Source organism: Henckelia pumila, chromosome 1 (assembly GCF_033568475.1).
Source record: "Henckelia pumila isolate YLH828 chromosome 1, ASM3356847v2, whole genome shotgun sequence".
Taxonomy (NCBI): domain Eukaryota; kingdom Viridiplantae; phylum Streptophyta; class Magnoliopsida; order Lamiales; family Gesneriaceae; genus Henckelia; species Henckelia pumila.
The window spans coordinates 134,921,741-134,948,292 of NC_133120.1; the positions used below are offsets into that span (position 1 = coordinate 134,921,741).

At 37.6% G+C, this 26,552-nt stretch overlaps 1 protein-coding gene across 1 annotated transcript; it reads left to right on the forward strand.

Annotated features, from left to right (window-relative positions):
- Positions 1 to 16,830: 16,830 nt before the first annotated feature.
- Positions 16,831 to 25,892, forward strand: LOC140888628 (peptidyl-prolyl cis-trans isomerase CYP71). The gene is made up of 13 exons (XM_073296329.1): positions 16,831 to 17,044; positions 17,188 to 17,273; positions 18,978 to 19,066; positions 21,868 to 22,107; positions 22,209 to 22,330; positions 22,712 to 22,787; positions 22,876 to 22,983; positions 23,063 to 23,239; positions 23,349 to 23,566; positions 23,765 to 23,897; positions 24,080 to 24,303; positions 25,137 to 25,290; positions 25,544 to 25,892. The coding sequence occupies exons 1-13, from the start codon at positions 16,917 to 16,919 to the stop codon at positions 25,625 to 25,627; spliced, it is 1,839 nt and encodes a 612-aa protein (XP_073152430.1). The 5' UTR covers positions 16,831 to 16,916; the 3' UTR covers positions 25,628 to 25,892.
- The last annotated feature ends 660 nt before the right edge of the window (positions 25,893 to 26,552 follow it).

Below are 26,552 nucleotides of genomic sequence, written 5' to 3' on the forward strand. Positions count from 1 at the left end.
GAATCAATCATCGCTCTAACAACAAAATCATGCATTGGTACAAAATTCCAGCAACAAGGTATTCAATTACATTAAGCATTTCAAATCAAAATACATCAACTTCTAGATATTCAAATATCAACCATGCAATTTCAAGACAAATCAAAATGAAATGCATGTCTTTAAAACTCTTGGATTATCATGTCCTGATAATCACAACATTGCTGCTTTTGCTTTTGGGATCCCGAGGATGAGATCACGTAAACAACTCACCGGCTCTCCCGATCGAGGTGGTGCAACGTATCTCCATCCTCTAGACTTTGGTGCGACTATAAGGAGTATGCTAGCACTAGGTGAAATGGCTACACCCAGGCCACTCACAATATAGCCCCCAAAACGTCTAACATAAAAGGGCCGTCCTGCCCGCTGAAATCAAGGATTTTTAGCTCAAGATGAATGCAATGCAAACATAACTCAATCAACTAAATTCGAGTAAAAGCATATAACATGCAAGTATGTGATTCTTCGGAACACTTGAATCAAGTCGGATTTGAGTCATTCGTTCCATTCCAGTCTAAGTCATCTTATACCTTTTCTCAAACGTCGATGCTCCAAACCTGGAAACAACAACGATTCCTCAAACAAGATTCCATCAAACTTTCTCAATCGAATATAAGAAATCGATACTATACCGGCTACAATCTTCAAACCGATTCAACTCCTGAAATCTCACAATTCAACGGCCTTCGAACAAATCTGTACGGAGGTAAGAGAAGATCAACAATGACGATCAAACTCAAAAGCCAAATATCATCGACTCAAAATGGTTCAAAATCCCAATTTCAAACCGGCGACATAACGGTTATATTCTAATTAAACCGGAATCGCAAACAGCATCATAACAATGATATCAACTCAATACAATAACCAAACAACAACAAAAGCTCAAACCCAACAAATCTAAAAATCGTCATTTTCGAAAATGGCTTCCAAAAATCATAACAAATCCGAACGACGCTCTATTTCAAAACCGATAGATAATAAACGATCAGAACTCTGCCAAGATCAACATACTCGAAACCCAATCGATTCTAACATCATCCAAAAAATAGAATGCATCTGATCGTAGAAAAACTTACGATAGAACGAAGCTCTCGCAGCCGTGATCGCTAATCTGCCTTCAGAATTAAATTCCAACGGACGGATCGAGCTCAGGGTGAAATCTGGAAAGCTTGGAAGTCGCTTGGAGAGTTTTCAATGGAGGGAAGGCGTGTGGGAGGGTGGATGAGTGAAGGAGAAGAAGTCAAACAAGGAAGAAATATCTATTAAAGTCCAAAATTGCGTTTTAGTCCCTGAAAAATCCAAAATTTGCAAAAATGACCCTGATCAAAATCAAGTCGGCTCTTGAATTCTAGAATCTCCGATTATATCGAATAAAGTCAATTAAGATAAAATCGGGGCGTTACAATTCTCCCCCTCTTAGAAAAGATTTCGTCCTCGAAATCAAACATGGTTCCAACGCGAACTGTGTCTCTCAAATACTCCTTCAAGTCCGCCAATCGTAAGTCGAATCATTCTCGTTAGAAAATACTTCTATGCTCAGTCACAATCGAATCATCTCTGGATCCAACTCAAGGCATAACATCTAAAGTTCGACTCTTCTGATCTGGCTGTCCGTCGTTCTGAGGATATCGAACTGAATAAGTTGAAATCAGACAACAAAATATCATTGAAGTCCTTGCCGAAAGAACGAGTGCATCAAAGATCTCTGTCTAAACTGACAGACTTCGGCAAAACATGACATCTGACGACCTCTGACAAGATATCAATCCTCTAGTCTTGACTGAAAGTCATTCTGTACAGAAAACGGTAGCAGATTCCAACAATCGGTCAATCGAATTCAGATAGTAGATAAAATAAGAACAGCTCAAAACATCAGTTGCTGCATACAATTACTCAGATAAAGATTTGCAGTCAGAAATATCCTACAATCTAATCCTCTTATCTGCCTCCAGATAAGTTCCGTCTGCGAAAACAATTATTCCAACTCTTAAGATTAGAAAAGATCATGTAAATCTCCTCATAAGACAATAGATAACATATATTCTAATCAATAAGATCGCTGCGAGCTCAAAGTCCAGATTCAGACATTGAGTTTTGAGCATCTTTCGCTGTCTCGATGTCTAGACTACAGCACGATTCCTCTGAATAATAATACATCCCAAGATCTCGATAAGAAGAATACCAAGTGCTGAAAGATCATCAGCATCGAAAATAGTATACCGGAGCGCTGGTCGACAAAAATTCCATCACCAAATCATAAAATCGAGGAATACAACTCGATCCAAACAAAATTCATACATCGAAGAATAGCATACAACTGTTCGGCACAAAATCTGCTATAAAATCCTCAAAAGCTCTGAAAGATCAGTACAATTCTTATTCCAATAGATAAGAATTCATAGCTTCCACTAAAACTTTTGAAAGATCCGGTTAATGGAAAGATTAACAACACTAATTGAGTGTTCGTCAATTCAAACGACTCAACCAAAGTTAAGGAGCACGATAAACACTATACAAATTCTTCAATAAGAAAGCAAGAGACTTGCCAGTATCTAACAGTCCAATAAGAATGGAAAACCAAAATCGAACGTTACCTGATCTGTCAATATCGAGTGCAGCCTGAGTCTGCGGATCCTCAGACAGAGAAAAAACTCGTGCCTGCTGTCTGGGAGGCTGGCTCGCATACTGATTACCTTCCTGCCTAATCTGCTGCTGAGGTTGGAAAGAGTGGACAGTAGGTGCTTGCTGCTGAGGCTGAGCTGTCTGTCTCAAAGAACTTCCACTCTGATCTTGCTCAGGGACACGCTGAGGACACGTTCTTGCAAAGTGCCCCGACTGGTTACAGATATGAAAACTTCCAAAAATACCTCTACACTGATCACTGGATTGACGCCCTCCGCAATTGGCACAAGACATGCCTGACTGACCTGAACTTTGTCCCGATCCAAACTTCCTCGAGCCACTAGAGCTCGAAGAACTGTCTCCGTGATTCTTAAACTGCTTCCCCCTCGGAAGATAGTAATCCTTCCTATTACCTCCACTGCTACCACCTTCAGAACTCGGTGGTTGATTCTGAATCTGAAAAGATTGATTCTGGTATTGGGACGGTTGGTTTTGATATTGAGAAGGTTGTGCCTGGAACTGTCCTTTCTAGTGCTGAGGCACAAAATGAGCTCCTCTCTGTCTCCACAAACTTGCTTCAGCTCCTTTTGCATGATTCATGGCATACGCAAAATTATCTGGCCTAGCAGTGTTTACCAGCATGAAGATATCAGGGTTCAGACCATTAATGAACTGGTCGGCTTTAGCTTCTTCATTGTCGGCAATGTGCGGTGCAAAACGCAACAAGCTGTCAAACTTGGCTACGTACTCCTCAATGTTCAAATTCCCTTGCCTAAGATTTGCAAACTCGGCTCCCTTGTCCTTTCGGTACGAAACTGGGAAAAACCGCTTATAAAACTCAGACTTAAACAGATTCCAGTTAATAGTTGTACCTCGGTTCTCCATGGATCTCTTCGTCGTGATCCACCAGTTCTTAGCAACACCACGAAGTTGATGAATGACCAACCTGGTTCTGCGGTCATCAAAATAGTCAAGGGAATCAAACAACTGATCAACGTCATCCAACCAACTCTCACAGTCAACTGGATTCTCTGTACCCAACAACAACGGTGGATTAAATGACTGGAACCTCTTCAGCAAGGTTTCCATCGACGTCGCTGTAGCATCCATCTGAACAGTTTCGGTACTAGCTTGCTCATTCGATGGAGTAACTGGCGGTGGGTTCCTGTTAATAACTCGCCGAGGACCCATCTGATAATCAAAGGTTAGGACACAAGATATCTCAATCGCTGCAATTCGATGTCCTTGCAATCTCTCAAAATTCCGGATACAGGTGAATTACAGTTCATATCTCAAATAATTCATGCTTTATAAATTAAATCACATAGTCATGTAATTCAAATAATTCTCAATTAATAAAGCATGCTCGCATGGTATTTAAACAAATCAATTTAAATAACTCAATCACATGCGAGAATTCAATTCATGCGGACTCGATCTACCCCGCTCACTTCTAAATTCAGTCCAAGAATCTTATCTCTCTGATACCACTTAATGTGAGACCTCGGTTCTAAACATCTAATCAAAGAGTAAACAATCTAGCAAGCATTAAAAGCGAGAACATTTTTTTTAAGGGGAGGCCGCGCGGCCACGCCTCAGCTTGGCGCGGGCGTGCACGGCGCTCTGGCCGACGCGCGGCCGTGCATGGTACCCTGGCCAACGCACAGCCGCGCCTTGCGAGGCGCGGCCGCGCATGGAGCCCTGCCCGGGATAAAACGGGGTGCGCGACGCGCTACTCCTGCTGCTTAAAACCAATCCAACGCACGACCAAAGCTCGGGGGAGTGAATCAATCATCGCTCTAACAACAAAATCATGCATTGGTACAAAATTCAAGCAACAAGGTAATCAATTACATAAAAAGTGTAGAACATGCATCAATTCTAAGTTCCACAATCCAAAATACAATACGATACAAGTTCAAATACAAATTCGACTTCTACAACCACAAGGCCTCACTCTATCAACTCATCTACCTAGCCATGCGATCTCAGACTCGGTCCTGCCCCACCTGTTTCCAAGAACACATACAAAGAAAAGACAACAGTCGGATAATCCGGTGAGAATAATATTCCCAGTAAAAGAAACTAGCATGCAATATCAAATAAGCATTTCAAATCGAAATACATCAACTTCCAGATATTCAAATATCAACCATGCAATTTCAAGACAAATCAAAATGAAATGCATGTCTTTAAAACTCTTGGATTATCAAGTACGAATAATCACAACATTGCTGTTTTTGCTTTTGGGATCCCGAGGATGAGATCACGTAAACAACTCACCGACTCTCCCGATCGAGGTGGTGCCACGTATCTCCATCCTCTAGACTTTGGTGCGACTATAAGGAGTATGCTAGCACTAGGTGAAATGGCTACACCCAGGCCACTCACAATATAGCCCCCAAAACGTCTAACATAAAAGGGCCGTCCTGCCCGCTGAAATCAAGGATTTTTAGCTCAAGATGAATGCAATGCAAACATAACTCAATCAACTAAATTCGAGTAAAAGCAAATAACATGCAAGTATGTGATTCTTCGAAACACTCGAATCAAGTCGGATTCGAGTCATTCGTTCCATTTCAGTCTAAGTCATCTTATACCTTTTCTCAAACGTCGATGCTCCAAACCTGGAAACAACAACGATTCCTCAAACAAGATTCCATCAAACTTTCTCAATCGAATATAAGAAATCGATACTATACCGGCTACAATCTTCAAAGCGATTCAATCCTGAAATCTCACAATTCAACGGCCTTCGAACGAATCTATACAGAGGTAAGAGAAGATCAACAATGACGATCAAACTCAAAAGCCAAATATCATCGACTCAAAACGGTTCAAAATCCCAATTTCAAACCGGCGGCATAACGACTATATTCTAATTAAACCGGAATCGCAGACAGCATCATAACAACGATATCAACTCAATACAATGCCCAAACAACAACAAAAGCTCAAACCCAACAAATCTAAAAATCCTCATTTTCGAAAATGGCTTCCAAAAATCATAACAAATCCGAACGACGCTCTATTTCAAAACCAACAGAGAATAAACGATCAGAACTCTGCCAAGATCAACATACTCGAAACCCAATCGATTCTAACAACATCCGAAAAATAGAATGCATCTGATCGTAGAAAAACTTACGATAGAACGAAGCTCTCGCAGCCGTGATCGCTAATCTGCCTTCAGAATTAAATTCCAACGGACGGATCGAGCTCGGGGTGAAATCTGGAAAGCTTGGAAGTCGCTTGGAGAGTCTTCAATGGAGGAAAGGCATGTGGGAGGGTGGATGAGTGAAGGAGAAGAAGTCAAACAAGGTATAAATATCTATTAAAGTCCAAAATTGCATTTTAGTCCCTGAAAAATCCAAAATTCGCAAAAAGGACCCTGATCAAAATCAAGGCGGCTCTTGAATTATGGAATCTCCGATTATATCAAATAAAGTCAATTAAGATAAAATCGGGGCATTGCATCATCAGAAATCCAAACATGTACTGAGAAAATACCACATCATCCGGGAGATTATGGAAAGAGGAGAGGTCTCGTTAGACAGAGTCGCCTCCGTAGATAATGTTGCTGATCCACTAACTAAGCCATTACCAGGACCGTTGCTCGAAAAGCATCGCGAATCAATGGGTTTGAAGAATATGGGTAGTTGGCTCTAGTGAAAGTAGGAGATTGTTAGAGTAGGTGCCCGTCGAGCCAATGTGTTGGTCGATGGTCCTTGAGAGAACTCTTATATGACAATCTTTATTTTATTAATATTTGACATTATTTAATTTGGCACATCTTTATCTTTATACCCATGCTACCTGCATAGATAAAGCCCTTGATTATACAAATAGTAGAAAGAATATGAGATGGTCATGTGATGACTATCAAGAAACTCATATTTGAAATATTGTATATTCTAAACTGTTCCTAGTCGATTCAGCCGCCATAAAGAAGGATAAAGGCCGCTTGAGCTTGAGACTAGTATTTGCGATGAGAGTACCATGTTTCATTGGTAGGGGACATGGAGATGTTCAAGCATGCAAGTAGGTGCTCCTTGTAGAGTGCACTGAACAACCCTCCCTAAAGGACTTTCCAAGTGGTTCTCACTTATCGAGTGGAGAAGTCATATTTTATGGTTGTACACCATTAGTCCTTATGACCCGGGACAACATGGAGACTTTATATGCTAGTGCTTCACTTTGACTTGTTTACCGACTCAACTGGGGTCATCAGGTGGCAATGTTGGGTATTGTGATGAAACATATAGGAGTCGATGCATTGTAGTCGGGGATTCACCACATACCTACGGGTATGGATATCCTATGTGATCTCATGCATACGTAGCTTGAAATCTCTGATCAGAGTAGGTGGTAATTAAGAAAGGGGTTTTTTGAATTACACCTTCGATGCAACTACGACATGACACATATTTATCGATTCAATAACAATTCTCGATAAACCAATGGTTGTCGAATCGGTCGGGATATATGAGTTGAAGGGACCTTACTGTACGCTAACCATAATTGATTGGTTTTTGCAGGCACTATCATTTGATGCCTAGAGAGTCATGTAAGCGATGTTGCTAGACATTTAACATGACTGGTTGGGTACTATCAGACTTGAGTTTTCTGACGTTCTTATTATCAAGGAGTTGATCAATAAGAATGGAGCTATATAGTATATGCTCATAGAAGAGACTTGTTGATCCCGAATCACATTGAGATGTGAACTCACTGCTAGTTGTATCAATGAACCATTGAGGGTCACACAAGTACTAGCTTTTTAAATTTCGTTGAGATTTAAATTAGTTCAATGTGTTGAATAACTTATAAAGGAGTTTATAAGTAAAATAAATTAGAATTTTGACTTTAAAATTGGAGAATAAATGGAAAAGTAACTTTTAATTTGTGAATGTGTTCCAAGATTAAAAGTTGACTTAAAATAATTAGTTTGTGAAAATGTTGATTTTCTAAACTATCGTTTTGAACTTAATTAATTAATTCAAGAGTTGAATTAATTTAACACTAGTAGAATTTGTAATATACAAATAATTAAATTAATTCAAGTGTTGAATTAATTAAACACTATTGAGTCTAGTAGAGCTCAAATTGATATAGTGTTGAATAATTATATACTAGTGGACTTGAATGAGTTCAAGTTAGATTTAATTAATTATTTAAACTTAATTGGGATTAATTTTAATGTTTAATTAAATAAGTTCAAAATAATGTATATATATTATATATGTATATTTTCGATATATATATATATATATACATAAAATATATGTGTGTGAGGTAATTGAAGGGTTGAAGGATCGATACAATTTTCCATGCAAGCCTTTAGCTTTTTCATGCATGTTTTTAATTGCATCATTTAATCCTTCACTATTATTATATTATTCTCAATATTATACACACATATTCATTCTATAAAGGTAGAAGTGGCCGAACACTCTCCATATTTTTCTCCAAATTTTTCTTTCAATTTTTGAGGAAGAAGAAAAGGAAAATCTTAATGTAAAATTTTCTAAATATTCTAGTGCATATTTAGAGCGAATCTAGATCGTCTAGTCGTGGACCTAATTCGAAGGCTTGAAGTGTTGAATCAATTTTGAGCAAGGTGTGCTCTTGAAAGCTTGTAGATAGTGTCTACCACTTCAAGAGCCTAGTTGTTTATCAACTTGGTTGGAGCCATAAATCAATCTTTGAGATTGATAGGTAAAACTTCTAAATACCCTATGGTTGTTTGATTTTAAATGCTACACAAGTGCTCGAATCTCTTTTGTTAAAAATTTTAAAATTTTCGCTGCGTTTCTGGGCACGAGTTAACCGATCACCAACAAATACTATTCCAAGTACTTCTCGATTCGCTATGTCTTAATCATCACTGATCGGACTCATCTTATCGACCTCGTCGATCTACTACGGCTCAAACTTAGCTGGATAGTGAAATCAAATCATATTACCTACGTGGCTCGATCAATAATCTTGACTCGGCTACCACAAGTTTACTATTCCCAATATTTGAAATACCCAAATCGCTCTGGTTTCAACACACCTATAATCGATAGCCAGACAATAGCTATTAGTATTCTAGTGGCACAATCTCGCGCCTTACTGCTGACAACTATCTCGTACACTGGAATCAAAATATTAAGGCGAACTAAACCCAAGAAATACTCGTGATCTATCAACCTAGATCATTCTCATCCCATGTAAAAAAATCCTAAGCTTAACCTTTGAAAACATCAGACGGTACTTTAGCGCTTTCCTCGGATTTATCCTACCTTACCTCGTTCATTCAATATGAATGCCAAGGCTCGTCAGGTCCGAAAGTTAAACCTAATCCCAAAGATTCCCACTATCTCTGGATACGTTCTTGATTATACCTCTCGCAAAGACTGTACGACAATTCAAGACTGAGGTAGCCTGCCATGATGTCCACTTGGAACGACCACCAAGGGTACTCTGGCATTGGCCACGCTCTCCTTTCTTCTCGAATAATCCTATACAGTACTCAGCCTTTGATATAATCCATTACTGACGAAAACTATCATCACTGGGCAATACCCATCTCCAGGTCAGAGCCTACAATCCCGCATCCTGGATAACCCTATGGCAAGAAATCTCAATCGTATCATCAAATACGATACTAGTCAAATAATATTCCCAATCATCATTGGTAGAAATTCGATTACCGACTAAATTGACTAGTCTTACCGACTACATTGACTAGTCTAACAGTATCTCATAGGTCAAACCTACTTGCTCAAAACATTCACTCGTCAAGGAAATCCCTCCAAGACTGGTCCTCACAGCAGAACACTCAACGAACATCTCTGACACAAGTCAGACGATATCTATATCCTGATACCAAACTGGTTATCTAATCCAAGGTCATATCCCGTCGTGACTGTTACCAAAACTCTAGGCTGAGTAGCCTTCCCACCGCCACATCCCTTGAAGCGCAAAGGCTTCCAGATACACCGGCATAGGGTCGCGCCTCCTCACGTCTAATCATGGTCATAGTCCATAACTCTGGGCATATAGTCGACCTGACATCCTAATGAAAACCCATCATCTTAAGGTCATAACCTAAAGAGGTCAAACAAACTACTGTTCTAAGGAAACAACCTAGAACAAAACCCAACGTTCTAAAGAAAACAGTTTAGAACCATATTTTCATGCGTCCTGAGGAACCACCTCATCACTGGCACTACCCATAGTCTAACGAATATTTAGGTCAATCCTAGGAAAACACCTAGACTACCCACATGTCAAACAGTTACAATCGGCTTACTCAAAACCTATGAGTTACAACAGGTGAACACAATTCAACTAAAACCAAGCCAACCTTAGCAAGATCACTTGCAGTCGAACACCAATCCACAAATAGCTGGACAAATCTCAAATAATACATGTATCATTGCTTCAAGTTATGTACAATTTATTTTATTACAATCCTATGTAATATAATTACAGTATCCAAAAATACAACGAAAATATACAACCAATAACTTGAAATGATACAACCAGATTTTGATGATTTATTACAACTAAAATACTGTTTACAATTACAACAATAAAGTATTTTAAAATCATCGTACTCGTCTTGATTTCTTGAACATGAAGCTTCTAATCGACACACGCATCAATGCTAGCGTACTCCTGACCAAATCTCTCTACCCGTCCTCCTGCAAAGACATCCGGAGAGATGGTACGTGCTTGCTAACCAACTATGCTCTGCATCAGTGCATGTCAGCCGACCTCTTTAGCTCACGACCTACCGTCAGCGTTCTTCTTGCATCCATCACATGCTTTTGAACATGAAGTTTCCTGTTTTGCCTACCGAACGCATCGATACAAGCATATAGGCAGGGTTATGTTTTGCATGAATTTAATGACCTTACGCTCAAAACCAGTCATGCCTTAGACACTTGAGGCATTCCCTGGTGAAGTTCTATCTGACAATCTCTCCAACTACGAGTGAAGAATCTTTAGAGTAATGTCATCATGGCATGGACGATACAGATGCAAACATCAAGTATGTCCCAACCAATCCTCTGCCACTGCCTCTGGCGTCTGGTACTCGATCCAAAGCTAGGATCCTCATGAGTAGAAATCTCAAAATCTCGAACACGATCCATCGCTCCTGTCAGCATTTATTAGAATCCCATAAGCCAAATCTTTAAGAATCCTACCGATGATGATAGTCTTCGGGCAACCTAATCGCCTTATCATCATCTCTTTTATGGTCTCATCAATCCTACAAGGATGACCCAAAGTCTCAATACCATATCCCAAGTCTCTTTGCATGCATCTCTGATACCAATAAATGTAGCGACCCAAACCCGGATCCACTACTTGACCGGCAGAATACAACCGGTTAAATAAACCAATATACAACCCAATCTAATTACAAATAATCCTAAGGGTAAAAACCTACAGCTAATCCCGCTGTCTCCAAGGTCACTGGCCACTCCAAGCTACTGGGTACACCACCTGTACCTGCATCTGCCTCGTCGAACGGGGTGTCCAGACATACAAAAACACTGGACGTGAGCGACTACGCTCAATACGAAAGTATGCGTAAACATACAAACATGATGCATGAAAATGACAGGGTATCCATATCTGGGATAACTGTATACAACTGCTCAGAATGGAACCTAGGATATGAGTGGTACAACTCGGGAAAAACCACTGCGTACACTTCTCATTCCTACCGGACGTGGACGGTGTCCTATAGATGTCAGTGTCGGCTAACCCGTCGGTCGCGGGCGCTCGACATCGACCGTTCAAACAGGGCTGAGCGGCCCTACATGGCTCATCTCAAAAGATGTACATGCTCAATATGATGTGAACATGACGCAGCATATAAATGCAACACATAAGCATACATACCCGCTGGCTATCTCAGTCAGTACTTACATGCCTTACTACAAGCAGTCCTAGCAATCCCACTCTAGGTTCTCAAGACTATCATCAGCTCTACAATTCAAATACCCATGCATCATTATTTAAGCTCTAAAAAGTCTTAACTAAGTTATTGCATACTCCTAAATAATTTAGGGATATCATAGCTATACCTGCATTCGTCTTCAGCCCACTGATGGCGAATGCCTCAAAACTTAGGCACAACTCCACTACAATGTCGGGATTGCTCTGCTACTTCCGAATTCCCAATAGGACGACTAGATATCCATAGATCTGACTAGAAAGAGCAAATAACGAGAGAGAAGAGAGGAAAGGGGCGAGTCGAAATGATGCCTTGACACCCCTTTATATAGACGCAGATCGGAGCGTCCGATCCCCATCGGATCGTCTGATCTCCGCCACGCGTCCATCCAATCGCATGCAACCACACATCTGTCCCGAACACTGATCGGAGCCTCCGATTCCTGTTTGGAGCATCCGATGTCCCCTGAAGTCACCGATTACGTAATATTTTAGGACAGCTGGTAGGAGGGGTTCGGAGCCTCCGAACTCCGTTCGGACCGTCTGATCACCTTTGGAGCTTCCGCTTGCTACAACAAAGCTTCCGTTCTCACTCGAGACTCAGGACCTCCCAGACCCTTTTCGAGTGTTCTGGACTCCGTTCATCCATCTGGAATTTCTTTAATCATGTTTTACTTAATCTAAACATGATCTCTTGAATAATTATCCATTAATCAATAATTCTGGATACGGGTTACTACAATTGGAACTTCAAAAGAAATGACATCTGAATTTATGGAACAATGATGAGCAAATACCAAATGATTGAACAAAACACCAAAAAAGGAGAAATTTTTGAATCTAAGTTTTGGTGTTTACAATCATCTTGAGCTAAATCGATTGATACTAAACTGACCAAGCGCTGAAGCAAGTTTTCAAAGAGAAAGTGCGACTTTAGTAAGGAAAACGCTAAACTGCCTTCTCTAAGAAAAGCACGATTTTAAGAGCTAAACTGATCACATGAAAACATGTGCTAAACTGAGCTACTAAACTGGTCGATTGCAAATCGCCTTGCTCATCACATCAGTTTACCACCGCAACTAAAAGCGGATAAGTTTTCTACTACAAAGCTGACAAACGCAAAGCCACAGATGCAGAGCCAGCGTACTATTGTCAGAAAAAGATGGAGAGAATACAAGTCAACGACAAGTGATTTGAATTCGAAATAGATCCGTTAGAGAAAGCCTACAAATACATAATCAAAAGGAGTCAACAAAAGGGGTTGACACATAGCGCGAAGTACTAAGAGCAAGAACATTCGAAATACTCACAAAGAACACATCTTAAGAATTGTGGTAGTCAACTGATCAAGCACACACATAAAGGATTATTCTGATCAAGTGTAGGATCAATCTCTGCTAAGTTCTATCGAGTTGTAAAATATGTAATAGATCAGTTTAGTGTTCTGTAAAAACACCATCGTTGTGACAAAAAGCAGTCGAGGGCTGTGTTCTTGATTCTAGGAGTTCTGGGATAGGCTGTGTGTATAAGTCCTAGTCTTGGATCGGGCTTTTACAAATTTCTTGTAACAGTTAAAGTTTTCTAGAGTGATATCCTTCCGAGGTGGAAGAAGGGGTGACGTATGAGTGATTGAAATCTCCGAACATCCATAAACAACCCGTGTGTTATTTCACTTTCAGTCTATCACTCCCACACATGCACTCATGAAATTGCTCAGCCATTTAAGTACTGTTCTAATATATTGATTGGCATTTTCCGCACATCTTTGTTTGTCAATTAACATCGATACACGAGAAATAAAGAACTCAGTTGACAACCTCAACTGAACTAAAATTGTAAAAGACTGTAAGGTAAACTGCTACAGTGACAAAATAGAAAATCAGTCCAGCAGTAAAACCCACCCCCAACCCCAAAACCGATCATATCATCAACTTTCCATTTGTTTAGCCCTTCAGTAGTTATTTAATTACCAAAATATCGTCTTAGTTTTGTCTTTCATAATTACTAATATAAAATTAAGTTATGTATTTACAAAGATGACACTTTTCAAAATTGTTCTCTAATTTTTTTTGTTAAAAATATATTATATAAGCACACAACGCATACATACGGGTACTTGTATAATATAATTTTTTAAATATTAAATTTGGTTTTAAATAAAATTTATAATATTAAAACATTTAAATAAAAGTTTGGTGCAGTAACCCAAAATCTATTTTAAGATAATAGTATGTTAAACATGATTAAGAGTTAGTAATTAATCAATTCCGAGGTTTAATTGGACTTCAGAATCAAGAATTGGCTTCCAAAGTTTTGGCCAGTTTGGACGGTCCGAAGAGGACTTCAAACGATCCGAACTTAGCAATCCGGGGGCTCCGAAGAAGGGCATGTTGACTTCGGATTTAAGGCACGTTCGGATGGTCCAAACCGGGATCGGATGGCCCGAATTCCCTTGTGCCAAGCAGGCAAGATTACTCAGCCATGGATTTTGAAAATTGTCGGATTTAGGATACTTCGGAAGGCCCGAAGTGGCGATCGGACGGTCAGAACTCGACGTGTTTTGCATGCAGGCGTTGAGCTGGATCCGACGATCCGAACTCGAGTTCGGAGGGTCCTAACTCAGCCGACCTTGGGGCTATAAATAGGGCTTCTCGGAGTCATAATTTGATACGAATTCCCGAGTTTTCTTCTTCAGTTATATAGTGTGAGATATACACTTGAGGGCACTACCGATTATAATAGAAGTTCTGGAATAACCAAGGTGTGGTTATAGTCATACGGGACTAGAGACTTCAAAGGACTTACTACGGATGAAGGTATGGTCCGGGAATCTATTTAAGTTTTGGGAGTATTTATTAGCTTAGTTAAGGCTTATAGAACTTGTGTAGTGATACGGTGAACTTTTGAATATAGGCTTAGAACCTAGGGTTCTACTAGACTTGAACTAGCCTAGAGGTACGTACACATTGACTGAGATTGCCAGCGACTATACATGTTTATATTTTGCATTTATTTGGCATTATTATGTGGCATGGTGTATGTTTTATCGCTTTCTATATTCATATATCATGTGCACATACACGTTGAGTCTATACCTTGTTATACCTGATTATAGAGCCGCTCAGCTCTATACTCGATAGTCTGTCACTGAGAGTACCGCGACGGCGGGGACATGTATGTCTGACTACTCTGGTATACTAGACGAGTGTGGTTGCACCCAAAGGTTGATCCGTGCGGTGGCAGCACTCATGTGGCGCCGGTACTGAGCATGAATTTTCAGATGACCCTTCATGTTGCATGCATCATATATATACGTGTACTCATGTTTATGTACTGGGCGTTAGCGCTCACGTCCTAGTTGTTATCTTGGACACCCTATTCCACGGGGCAGATCACAGGATGGACGGAGCTGGTAGTTCGAGGCAGGGGACTAGGGAGCAGGTGCCTTGAGAAATTATTTATACAGCAGGATTCGATATAGCTGTATAATGTTTACTTTTAAGCTTTTCGATATGGTTTTATCAATACAGTATTAAGGCTGAATATGTTTTACTAAGCTGATATATAAATTAAGGTTTATGTTTTCGCACGTTTTACTCTGTTAAGCATTTTTGCTTTATTAAGTTTAATGCATGATATTAGTTGCCAGTTAGTAGGTGATTCCATGCAGGGTCACTACATTTGGTTTGTTGAGTTGATTAAAATTTTATAATAACAATCGTAACTGAACCAAACCAAACTAAGAAACCTATATTTTTAAAAATCAAAATCGAATTTCAGAACAAACCATATCATTCTTCAAATTAATTATATGCATCAGTAATATAACATTAATTATATCCTTATATAAAGATATGAACATGAAATACATAATTTGGGTTGATGAGAATACATAATTTGGGTAGATCTCATCAACCGTATTATTTTTATTAATTCTATTTTACTCAATTTTGGTTATATATGGGTCAATAAAGAGGTATGGAGGATTGTGGGATAAAGATGGTTTTTGGGTTAACTTTTGTTTGGTTCATTTTTAGTAAACTCACTTTATCAAGTAAATCAATGACAAAAGTGATATTAAGATAGTGTTCGACAGAGCTTCTAGGAATTATTTTTCAACTTTTCTATTACACAAAATTTTGTGAATGAAAAGCTGAGAAGTGCTTCCTAAAAGTTATTCCAAACACTATTTAAATGTGGTTAATTAAGCCCATCTACCCCACTTGGACTAACAATCCATATTTTATTATACCTTCTTTTTTCCTTTACGAAATGTCCTTTGTTTTACCCAAAAATAATTTCTTTTGTGGGAACGGATTTTGTAATTTTATGAGTGAGCAAGGATATTTTAGGTATGAAGAAGAATAATCCTTAATTTATTTCATTCAAAAAAATCGTACCAAACATAATACTATTTTATCCTCGTATATTACATGTCTATCATTTTTCTAATAATTTGTTTACTTAGCTAAGCTTATTAAAAATATCTTATAAGTTTTAGGAACTTATAAATTATTTTAGAAGCTTATAAACAGTCAGATATTATTTTAAAAATAAATCGTTGATGTGTTTGTATGAACTTATTTTAAACAACCTAAATATGTTGATGTGTTTGGTATTATAAGATTTTAAATTTATCATAAATGTTAAACATATATTAAAAAATTAAATCTATTTTTAATTTTAATTTAGAAAAAAATTGATAAATTATGTACAAAAAATAAGCAGAAGGCATGGAAAAAATTTAATAAAATATATAAAGATAATATGAAGAGGAAAAATATCAAAATAAGATCTTTTTTAAAAAGTTATGGCAACCCCGACCCTACTTTTTTAAAACTTATAAACTGTAGAATAACTTATTTTGATAGCTTATAAACTATTTGACAAAAAAAATTTCAAACAAATTTGAAGAACTTATAAGCTTTGAAACCATTTGTACACAACTCTCTTCGTCTCAATTATATAGTCGAATTTTTTTTTGTCCTAAATATATAGTCATATATCATATTTAATAATATTTTTTATACTCCTTTAGTAATATATTACTATTAACTACACCTTGAAAATTATGCAATTATTTTTTAATATATTAAATAAAAATAAAATAGAAAGTTTATATAAAATTATATATAACGGGGACGAAGCGAGTATTTCAAAGAGCCCACCGCTCGTTCAATAATCCTATCCTTGGTACCAACCAAACACAGTATTGAACTATAAATTTCCTTTTGTTTTGTTGCGAATGCATATATTTGAAACAAGTCCTCAGTTGAGCTACGCCAGTGTAGAGAATGGAAGCAGCTCATAAAGAGAACGTGGAGGAGCCCGCAGTCGGGCCCGGCCCAGCTCCTCGAGCCCGGCCTAAACGCCCTCTCCAGTTTGAGCAAGCCTATCTCGACTCTCTTCCCTCCGCCAACATGTATATGATTTTCTGCTCATTTTTTTGGTTTGCCTCATTTAGGGCTTTGGGTTTTAGCTCTCCGAGGAACTAAATCTTTACATTGTGTTTGATGGGGAATTTGTGCTGCTGTGAATTAATTGCGATTCGCTGTTTCAATACAGGTATGAGAAAAGTTACATGCATCGCGATGTAGTGACGCATGTAGCGGTGTCAGCGGCCGATTTTTTCATATCTGGGAGTTCGGATGGTATGTATGAATCGGAGTTTATGGATTAAATTTACCGAAGAAATTAGCTATTTGAAATTGGTGCAGTGTTATTTAACATTCTTTTGCCTCTACGGATGATATAATACCTATTCGAAGTAAACACCTGCATTATTAGATATTAACTTCAGACGGCAGTGTTAGATATTCATTTAACTTCTGTGATTAAGTTCTCAGTAGTGTATTAGAAACAAAAGCTTTCTGAAACGCAGGATTCTGGTTGAGTTTGAGCTGTGAAATGGAGAGAAAAAGTTGCAATGTATGGATCTTGACTGGTTAGCAAACAACTAAAGATAATCAGGGATTTTGATGATGGATGGCAGAATTGTTCTTGTTTGTTTGGGAGAAATAGTCCCCTGTAAAATTTGGCCAGAACTCATGGAACTAGAATTTCTTAGTGTATGTGTAGCTCTGTTTCCAGTATTTTCTGAAAGTATTTTCAGGAATTATATTTCTGGGAAATGAAGTTGGGAAAATGAACTAAATTTTTTGAAGGAGACGTTTTCTCTTTCTGTCAATGCCATGTCATGTCGAAACGTGGTGATTATTTAGTTCTTTAAATGATTATTTTTAAATTTAAAAGTACAATGTATTTTATAAAAATATAATATAATAATAGAAATATTTTTGGATATCTGAATAGTTCAATATAAAATTACGATTGCATAAGGGAATGTGAAAAGTAAAGCGAAATTCTTTTTTTAGATTGAATTTTAAATTACTACTTATACAGAAAACTTTTCTGTTTAATTTGTGGACAAGTGGTGCCAACTAAAATTCTCTCTGATTGCATTACAATCTTGGGCAAATGGGCTTTTCTCTAAATGCAGTTGGTAACAGTCTGGTCATATCTAAGAATAACCATGGGTCCACATTTTTTGTAAGAATTTTACTCAGTTCAGGTTTCAGACGTTGAATTTGACTGACCATTGTAAAATAAAGCCTCTGAACTCTGATCTAAGTTTAACGTTTCAAGTTGTAGTTTGCGTTGATGAACCAAAGACGATATGTCCTTGGTTGGAATTATCTATAGAAGCGTTTATGGTAGTTATGCTAGAGATTGTGCAACATACAATTTGAATATTATCTAATGTATTCAGAAAATGTGAAGAAGACGAAATGAATATTGAATACAAGCTAAGTTTTTGGAGTTGGCCTCCATAACGTAGAAACATAAATTTCAGGAGTGTATGATTTTCAGAATTGTCTGTTGAGCAGATGAAAAAAAAACCATGTTGTTTTAACTAAAGTGGCCATTGTTTTAACTAAAGCGGCCATTTGTTGATTCGATGAGTAAATGATAGCTTATATTTCACCCTCCAAAATCACCTTAGTTATTTATGTTGTCATTCACTGCATCGAATTGTGCTTGGATCCAGATGTGGTGTCGATTTTTCAAATAGTTGCCTGGGGACACTTAACTCTTTTACTGAATGATCATTTAATCCTAACTTTGCTACAGTGTCATAGATTTCTTAGATTTAAAAGCTTTGTTTGTGTGTGTCTTGGAGTCACTTCCACGGAAAACAAAAATGACTTGTTATTGGCAATGTTTACTTGAATAATTAATGTATTCAGGATTATCATGAAGTAGGAGTACCCACTCAGTTTGACTTTAATCAATTTTAGTTACCCATATGGGCATTATGTTATAAGCATTGCAACAACTTGTTGATACTTTTGTAGGACACTTGAAGTTTTGGAAGAAAAAGGCCATGGGCATAGAGTTCGCAAAACATTTTAGATCTCATCTTGGTGCAATAGAAGGATTGGCGGTGAGTTGTTAAAATTGTACTCTGCTGTGTTTCAATATAAGCTCTATCATTTATTCTTAACTTAAGGTAATGGCGTAAAAGTCAAATTAAAAAAAAAACACTTAGGATAATGTTGTTCGATTAATATTCCACTTTCTACTTCGCGAATTTTATTTTTCCATTTATAAGAAGTTGTGGAATGATACTGCTTCTTTTTTTATTGTTTTGTTAAATTATTTTCTTGAAACTCCATATGGTCCTATTGTTCAACATATAAATAATGACAATCCTGATTATCTTCGTTATTTGAATCAGAGAAGTGTCATCTTAAGTAAGGCACCCGTGTAAAAAAGTGACTCTTGCCAAAGTCATAAGAATGCTAACTTATTCAAAAGTCCAATATCAACAAGAAATATAATTATTAAGTTACACTCTCAGTAAATCTTATGGGATAATGTTTTTGATTGGCTAAGGCTAGATTGAAGGTTTATATGAATGATACGAATTGAATCATGTTGTTAGTGTAGAAGACAACATAGTATAGGGAAAGAGTTCGTTTATTGATGATACAATCAAGAGGTACATCATTCACATATATAAAGAATCTATTCTGCCCAACTTTCCTAATCAGATAAATTGATAACCCTAATCTAATAATTGAACTATAAACTTATTATCTTAACAACTAATAAAGGATAATAAAAATTATCTTTTTACACTCTCCCTCAAGCTGGGTCACAAGTTGGGTAATATATGTTGATCATGCCCAGCTTGGAGCTTAGGTCTTCGAATTTTGGTCGATGAAGGGCTTTAGTCAAGATATCTGCAAGTTGCCTCTGAGTGGGGACATAGTTGAGGTTGATGCTCTTTGCTCAATTTTTTTCTTATAAAATGTCGATCCCCCTCAATGTGCTTTGTTCGATCATGGTGAACTGGGTTTTTGGCTATGCTTATAGTTGCTTGGTTGTCACACATTACTTCAACTGGTCGACCATCGTCAAGTTTTAATTCATTGAGAAGTCTTTTTAGCCAAATCTCTTCACAAATCACCGCTGCTACGTGTCACTACCGACTTGTTCTTACTCCTCCAAGTAATTAGAGTTCCCTACACAAAAGTGCAATGGCCAGATGTAGAGCGTCTATCGACACGAGGGCTTACCCAATCAACATCACTGTACTGTAGTGTTCCTCGAAGATTGTCTAAAGAGTAACCCTTTGCTTGGATTCCTTTTTAGATATCTCAACATCCGATATCCAATCTCCATGGGTTTTGTTGGATTATCCATGAATTCACCAAGAACACTGACAGCAAATCCAATGTCAGGCCTCGTGTGGAACAGATAGATTAGTTTGCCAACTAATCTTTGATATCTTCCCTTGTCAACTAACAGACACTCTTTTCTACCGCCAGCTTCACATTCATATCCATTGGCGTGTCTACAGGTTTGCATCCCAACTGGCTAGTTTCTTTTAAGGGTCCAATACGTATATTCGTTGTGAGACTGCAATCCCAAGTGAAGATCTAGCAATTTACATTCCTAGAAAATATTTAAGGTTCCCAAGACCTTTCATTTCAAATTCTTTAGAGAGCAAAGCTTTCGCTAGGGCCATTTCTTCATCATGATCTCCTGTATGAACAATGTCATCAACATATAACATCAGGATTGTAATCCTCCCTGCTTCTGGGTGTTTGTAAAACATAGTGTGATCAGATTGACCCTGGGTGTAGCCATGACTCTTCAAACATTGGTGGATCGATCATCGAAAGAACCAGGTTCGAGGTGATTGTTTCAACCCGTACAATGACTTCCTTAATTTGCATACTTTGTTGGCCGTGGATGTCATTTCAAATCCTGGTGGGATATCATGCAAATCTCTTCCTTGAGGTCCCCATTGAGTAAGACATTCTTGACGTCCGACTGATAAAAAGGCCAATACAAGTTAGCAGCAATTGATAGGAGAATTTGGATGGTATTGAGTCTCGTCACAAGAGCAAATGTTTCTTGATAATCAAGTCATATGATTGTGTGCACTCTTTGCTACTAATCGAGCTTGAAGTGTTCTATACTTTTGTCTGCCTTTTGTTTAAATGTGAAAATCCATTTGCAACCCATTGTACGTTTTCTTGGAGGGACATCAGTGATATGCCAAGTTTTATTCTTCTCAAGTACCTTTATTTCCTCAAAGGCAACAGCTTTCCAATTAGGGTTCTGGAAGGCATCTTTTATGGTGCATGGAACTTTAATCTGATCTAATCTGGACACAAAAACTTGATATGCAGGTGATAGGTCAAGTGATAGGTGCGATAAGATATAACATTACATATAGGATGTTGTGTACGTGATCTAATTCCTTTCCTCAATGCAATGGGTCTATTATCAGGGTCATTATTTTCTGGGGATAGAAAGGTTTGTTTTCAAAGAAGGTGACATCCATTGAGGTATAGAATTTCTTTGCTATCAGGGAATAACACTTATAAGCCATAACAGGGAAAGAGTTCTTTTCTTGATGATACGATCAAGAGGTACGTCAACCACATGTATAAAGAATCTAATCTCCCCCTAACTTCTGTAACTAGTAACTGATAACCCAAATCTAATAATTTAGTAAAGTACAAATGGCTCGAATTGAAACAGAAATCGGAACTATCTAAACAAAACTAAATTAAGGATTGTCCATGTGGTGCAACATTTTCAGATTTGAGCACTTAATTTTTCATTAGATGTAACGATTTTTTAGTCATCGTTTATATTAAGCCTCATGTGCAATTTTAATGCCAATAATGGAGTCGTTTTCCCTCTTGACCTTTTATAGTCTTTCAGGTTAGTGTAGATGGCTCGCTTTGCTGCACCATTTCAAATGATCAGTCAGTGAAAATATATGATGTATTTAACTACGATATGATGGCCATGATACGTCTCCCATTTGTACCTGGCTGTGTTGAATGGGTTTACAAGCAAGGGGACGTCAAAGCCAAACTAGCTATTAGTGATCGCAATTCTTCCTTCACCTATATCTATGATGCTCGATCAGGTTCAAATGAGCCTATATTATCTAAAGAGGTACCATGAGGTTTTAATATGATATGATGCTGAACGACATATTTGCATTTTACCTTATTTTGACCGCAATTTTTTATCATCTCTTTTAACTTTTTGACCAGATACACTTGGGCCCAATCAAAGTTATGAAGTACAACCATGAGTATGATACTGTGATATCTGCAGATGACAAAGGAATCATTGAGTATTGGAGCCCTGCTTCACTTCAGTTCCCAGAAAATGGGTTAGTTTTTAGTTGAAATTGTATATTGGTTCATTGCTGTTTGAGTAGATTTTATGCTTCAAGATGTATGGATAAGATGAATAACATGGACATTTGTGCATCTGAAGAGGTATCCTCATTAAGTCATCATATACGACTTTTTTTGGACCCAGCTGTGAACTTGTGATTTGCATTGCTGATACTTATTTGGTTGAATCTCCTGTTGACCTAATGTTCAAATCACATCTGGCATTGAAGTGCTTGTAAACTGGTCTCTTGTTTGGGAAGGATACACTTCAACAATTTGTTGTCGGATAGATTCTTGTATTCTTTTTTATATTGTGATTATTGTTTTTTTGTCTTTTTGATATAATTGTATTTCTTGACCTGTTGCACCTGCAGAGTGACCTTTAAACTTAAAAGTGATACCAGCCTTTTTGAAATTGTTAAATGCAAGACCACTGTTTCTGCTATTGAGGTAATGGCAGAAAAAACAGTTCCTTCACTTTATGTTATCTCTAATTTTTGATGAATGAGAATGGTACTCCATTGTGACTATCATACAGGTCAGTCCAGACGGTAAACAATTTTCAATCACATCACCAGATCGTAGAATACGTGTATTTTGGTTTAGAACAGGCAAATTGAGGCGTGTTTATGACGAATCTCTTGAGGTAGGAGTTATATGCTTTGACTTTTTAAAAAAACCCTTTTCCTTTTGATATTGCTAATATAATAATTCTTCTCTCACAGGTTGCTCAAGATCTACAGAGGAGTGATGTTCCTCTATATAGGCTTGAAGCTATTGATTTTGGACGAAGAATGGCTGTAGAAAAAGAAATTGAGAAAACTGAAAATGTTCCCCAACCTAATGCTGTGTTTGATGATAGTTCCAACTTCATCATATATGCCACCCTTCTTGGGATAAAAGTAAGTCGGTCCCTAATGAATCCCCTTTATATTTGATCAATCTGAAATAACATGTAAGGCCATTAAGTTTCACATCTTATACCTCTGTCTCTTCATGTTGGGTATTTAGGTTGTAAATCTACATACCAACAAAGTTGCTCGGATCCTTGGAAAAGTGGAGAACAATGATAGATTCTTAAGAATTTCCTTGTATCAAGGTGATCGAAGTAATAAAAAAGTACGAAAAATTCCTGCTGCTGCGGCGAATGCCAATGAAAGCAAAGAACCTCTGGTAGATCCTACTCTATTGTGCTGTGCTTTTAAAAAGCATAGAATTTACTTATTCAGGTAATCAATTCTTGTTATGCGTGAAAAGAATAGATAGAGTTGTAAAGAGGAAACTATCTGAGGATTTAGGAGCCTCAGAAGGAAACACGCCGCAAAGAGTATAAAAAGTTTTGCTTTTATCATATCTCTGCTTGAATTACACAATTTTTTTTTAAATTTCGGATCCCTGGTGCAAATGCTTATCCCGCTGTTTTTCAGTCGGAGAGAACCTGAGGAACCTGAAGACGCGTCTAAGGGCAGAGACGTGTTTAATGAAAAACCGCCCGCTGATGAACTCTTGGCTGTATCAGATATTGGAAAATCTGTGACGACGTCGCTCCCAGATAATGTGGTAAATGTCCTCATTCTTTGCAGTTCTTGTTGCCTCTACATTATTGTCCCTCTTAATGTAAATTATCCAGTGAAGTGCCAGATCAATGAAAGGCCTCAATCATTGGTTAGGAATTTGGTTTTCTGTTTTACCTCGTATAAAATAATTATGAAAATGCGGCCATGGCAATATATCTGTTTCAGATCTTGCACACGACCATGGGTGATATTCATTTGAGGCTATATCCTGAAGAATGCCCAAAAACAGTGGAAAATTTTACGACTCACTGCCGGAATGGTTATTATGACAATCTGATCTTTCACCGGGTCATTAAAGGATTTATGATACAGACAGGAGACCCATTGGGAGATGGCACTGGTGGACAATCTATTTGGGGAAGGGAATTTGAAGACGAGTTTCATAAGAGGTAAGATTGATTTATGCTTCTTTGCTAAGGTAATCGGCTTTAATCTCGGTCTTTCGTTTCTTGTGAGATACATACTCCCTGATGACTGATCTGAGGCTTTGATCACCTTAAAATTGTTGCAACTGGCTCCAGTCGTGAAGATGTATGTTTTGCTCCACGGAATATAACATATGGCTGACCTCGCTTTGTATTTAGCTTTGTGACTGGTGGATCTCACATTCAAATATGTACACTTATGTGTCGAATGAACAGTACTCCAGCTCCTAGACATTCGCAGTTGCTTAAAGCTTTAATGAACTTGCCTAATATTTAACTTGTCCTAAAGAGTGTTGACGGGTATTTTTCCCCATTGACCAATGCAACCTTCACCGAATCTGTATGGGTTACTTGTTAAAGCTCGAGAATAGTTGTATAATGAAATTTTCAGATTCAGTTGGTAGATCAAATAAATCCTTTAGCAAATGAAAGCCAATTGGAGTATTTTTTGCACAGAAATAAAGTGGCATCTATTTTTTTTTTTAATTTATGATGTGGGAATCAGCAGCTGTTACCTTTTGGTGTACACTGGGTAAACCCCCAGACTAACGCAATAGCCTGCAAACCCGCTAGTAGAGAGAATCGAACACCTGACCACTGACCAAGTGCTTACCCACTCCACCAACTTGGACACCCTCTTGGGGGCAATAAAGTGGCATCTATTGGTTCACCGTACACGTTACATTATTATTATAATTATTATTATCATTTGTTCTGATGGTAGGATTTTGGTTCCTCGATTTATCTTGGCCGTTGAGAAATCACTTTTTATCAGCTTGCTTGTTCACTTTCTGCAGTTTGCGGCATGATAGACCGTTCACACTTTCGATGGCTAATGCTGGTCCTGGGACCAATGGGTCACAATTCTTCATTACAACTGTTGCCACTCCATGGCTGGACAATAAGCACACTGTTTTTGGCAGAGTTGTCAAAGGAATGGATGTTGTACAGGTATTATGCCTTCACTAGTTTACCTATTTTGAATATTTGTGTAGTGTTGTGGTGCCTTGAATGGACGAGGATCGGACGGTCCTACTCGAAAGAATATTTATCAAATCGTTGGACCTGTTTCTTTGATTTGTCAGATCTTTCGAACCAGACCACCCTCACCATCTTTTAGAAAGGATTTTTATTTATTTATATTTATTTTTTGTATGAAGTGCATATTCAGTTTGATCATAATACAATTACAAATCTTGAACAGGTTATAGAGAAAGTGAAGACAGACAAGTCAGACAAGCCATACCAAGATGTGAAAATCTTAAACGTGACTATTCCAAAGTTGTAGATCAATTTTAGCAGATGTGGTTTTTCGGAAGCCAAGAGGGGAAGAAACGAAGGGACAAGAGCGAGTTTGAAGTTGGAGAAATGCCTAAAAGGTTGAATTATTCGAAATTGGACAACATTTGGCTAAACTTATTTTAAATAGCATATTTTTTGTGTTTGTCATCTGTAAGAATTATTTAAAAGTGAGGCGTTAACTTAGGAAATTAGATGACGAGGTTTAAGTGTTGATATATTTTTTTATTAATGAGATCTTTTTATTCTAGTGATACCCGAGAGAGCATGTTATTATTAAAATAATATAAATAGTTGATTTTGGGTCATTTTATGTATAATAAAAATAGTGTTTAGAATATTATCAACAATTATAGTGACCAGTTTATAGAATTTACTTTTGAAAGTTTAATATATTATTTTTTTTTGAATAAATATGCAAATAATGGTAAATTTTTATATTATTTTAAATAATTTGAGTGAAAATTACTAAAAATAATTGTGGATAATAATTTACTCGTGAAACATTGCAATGCACAAGCAAATGATTTTAAAATCCCTATCAACCATCCAATTTTTATTTTAATTTTCTACCCAAAATTTTCTTTGTTACAACTCCATAGTAGTCCCTAATTTTTTATTTAATAATACAATTAGTAACTAATTCTTTGTACGTGACATTATTTTTACCTATCGAACCAGTCAATGTCATGCACGAGTAACGATTACGCAAGATTTACAGCCGATATACTCTGGATTAGGGTCCAACATGCTTCCGTATCATGAATTTATCTTAGATACCTGTTTGACCAAAATGTCTTCGGGTCATATCTGCCAAGTTTTACGAAGTGTTCCTCACACTCCAATCACGCAGTCGCAATATATGGTTTCTGACACAAGCTCCTTCAATAACACTCAACACAGTCTTACTTCGT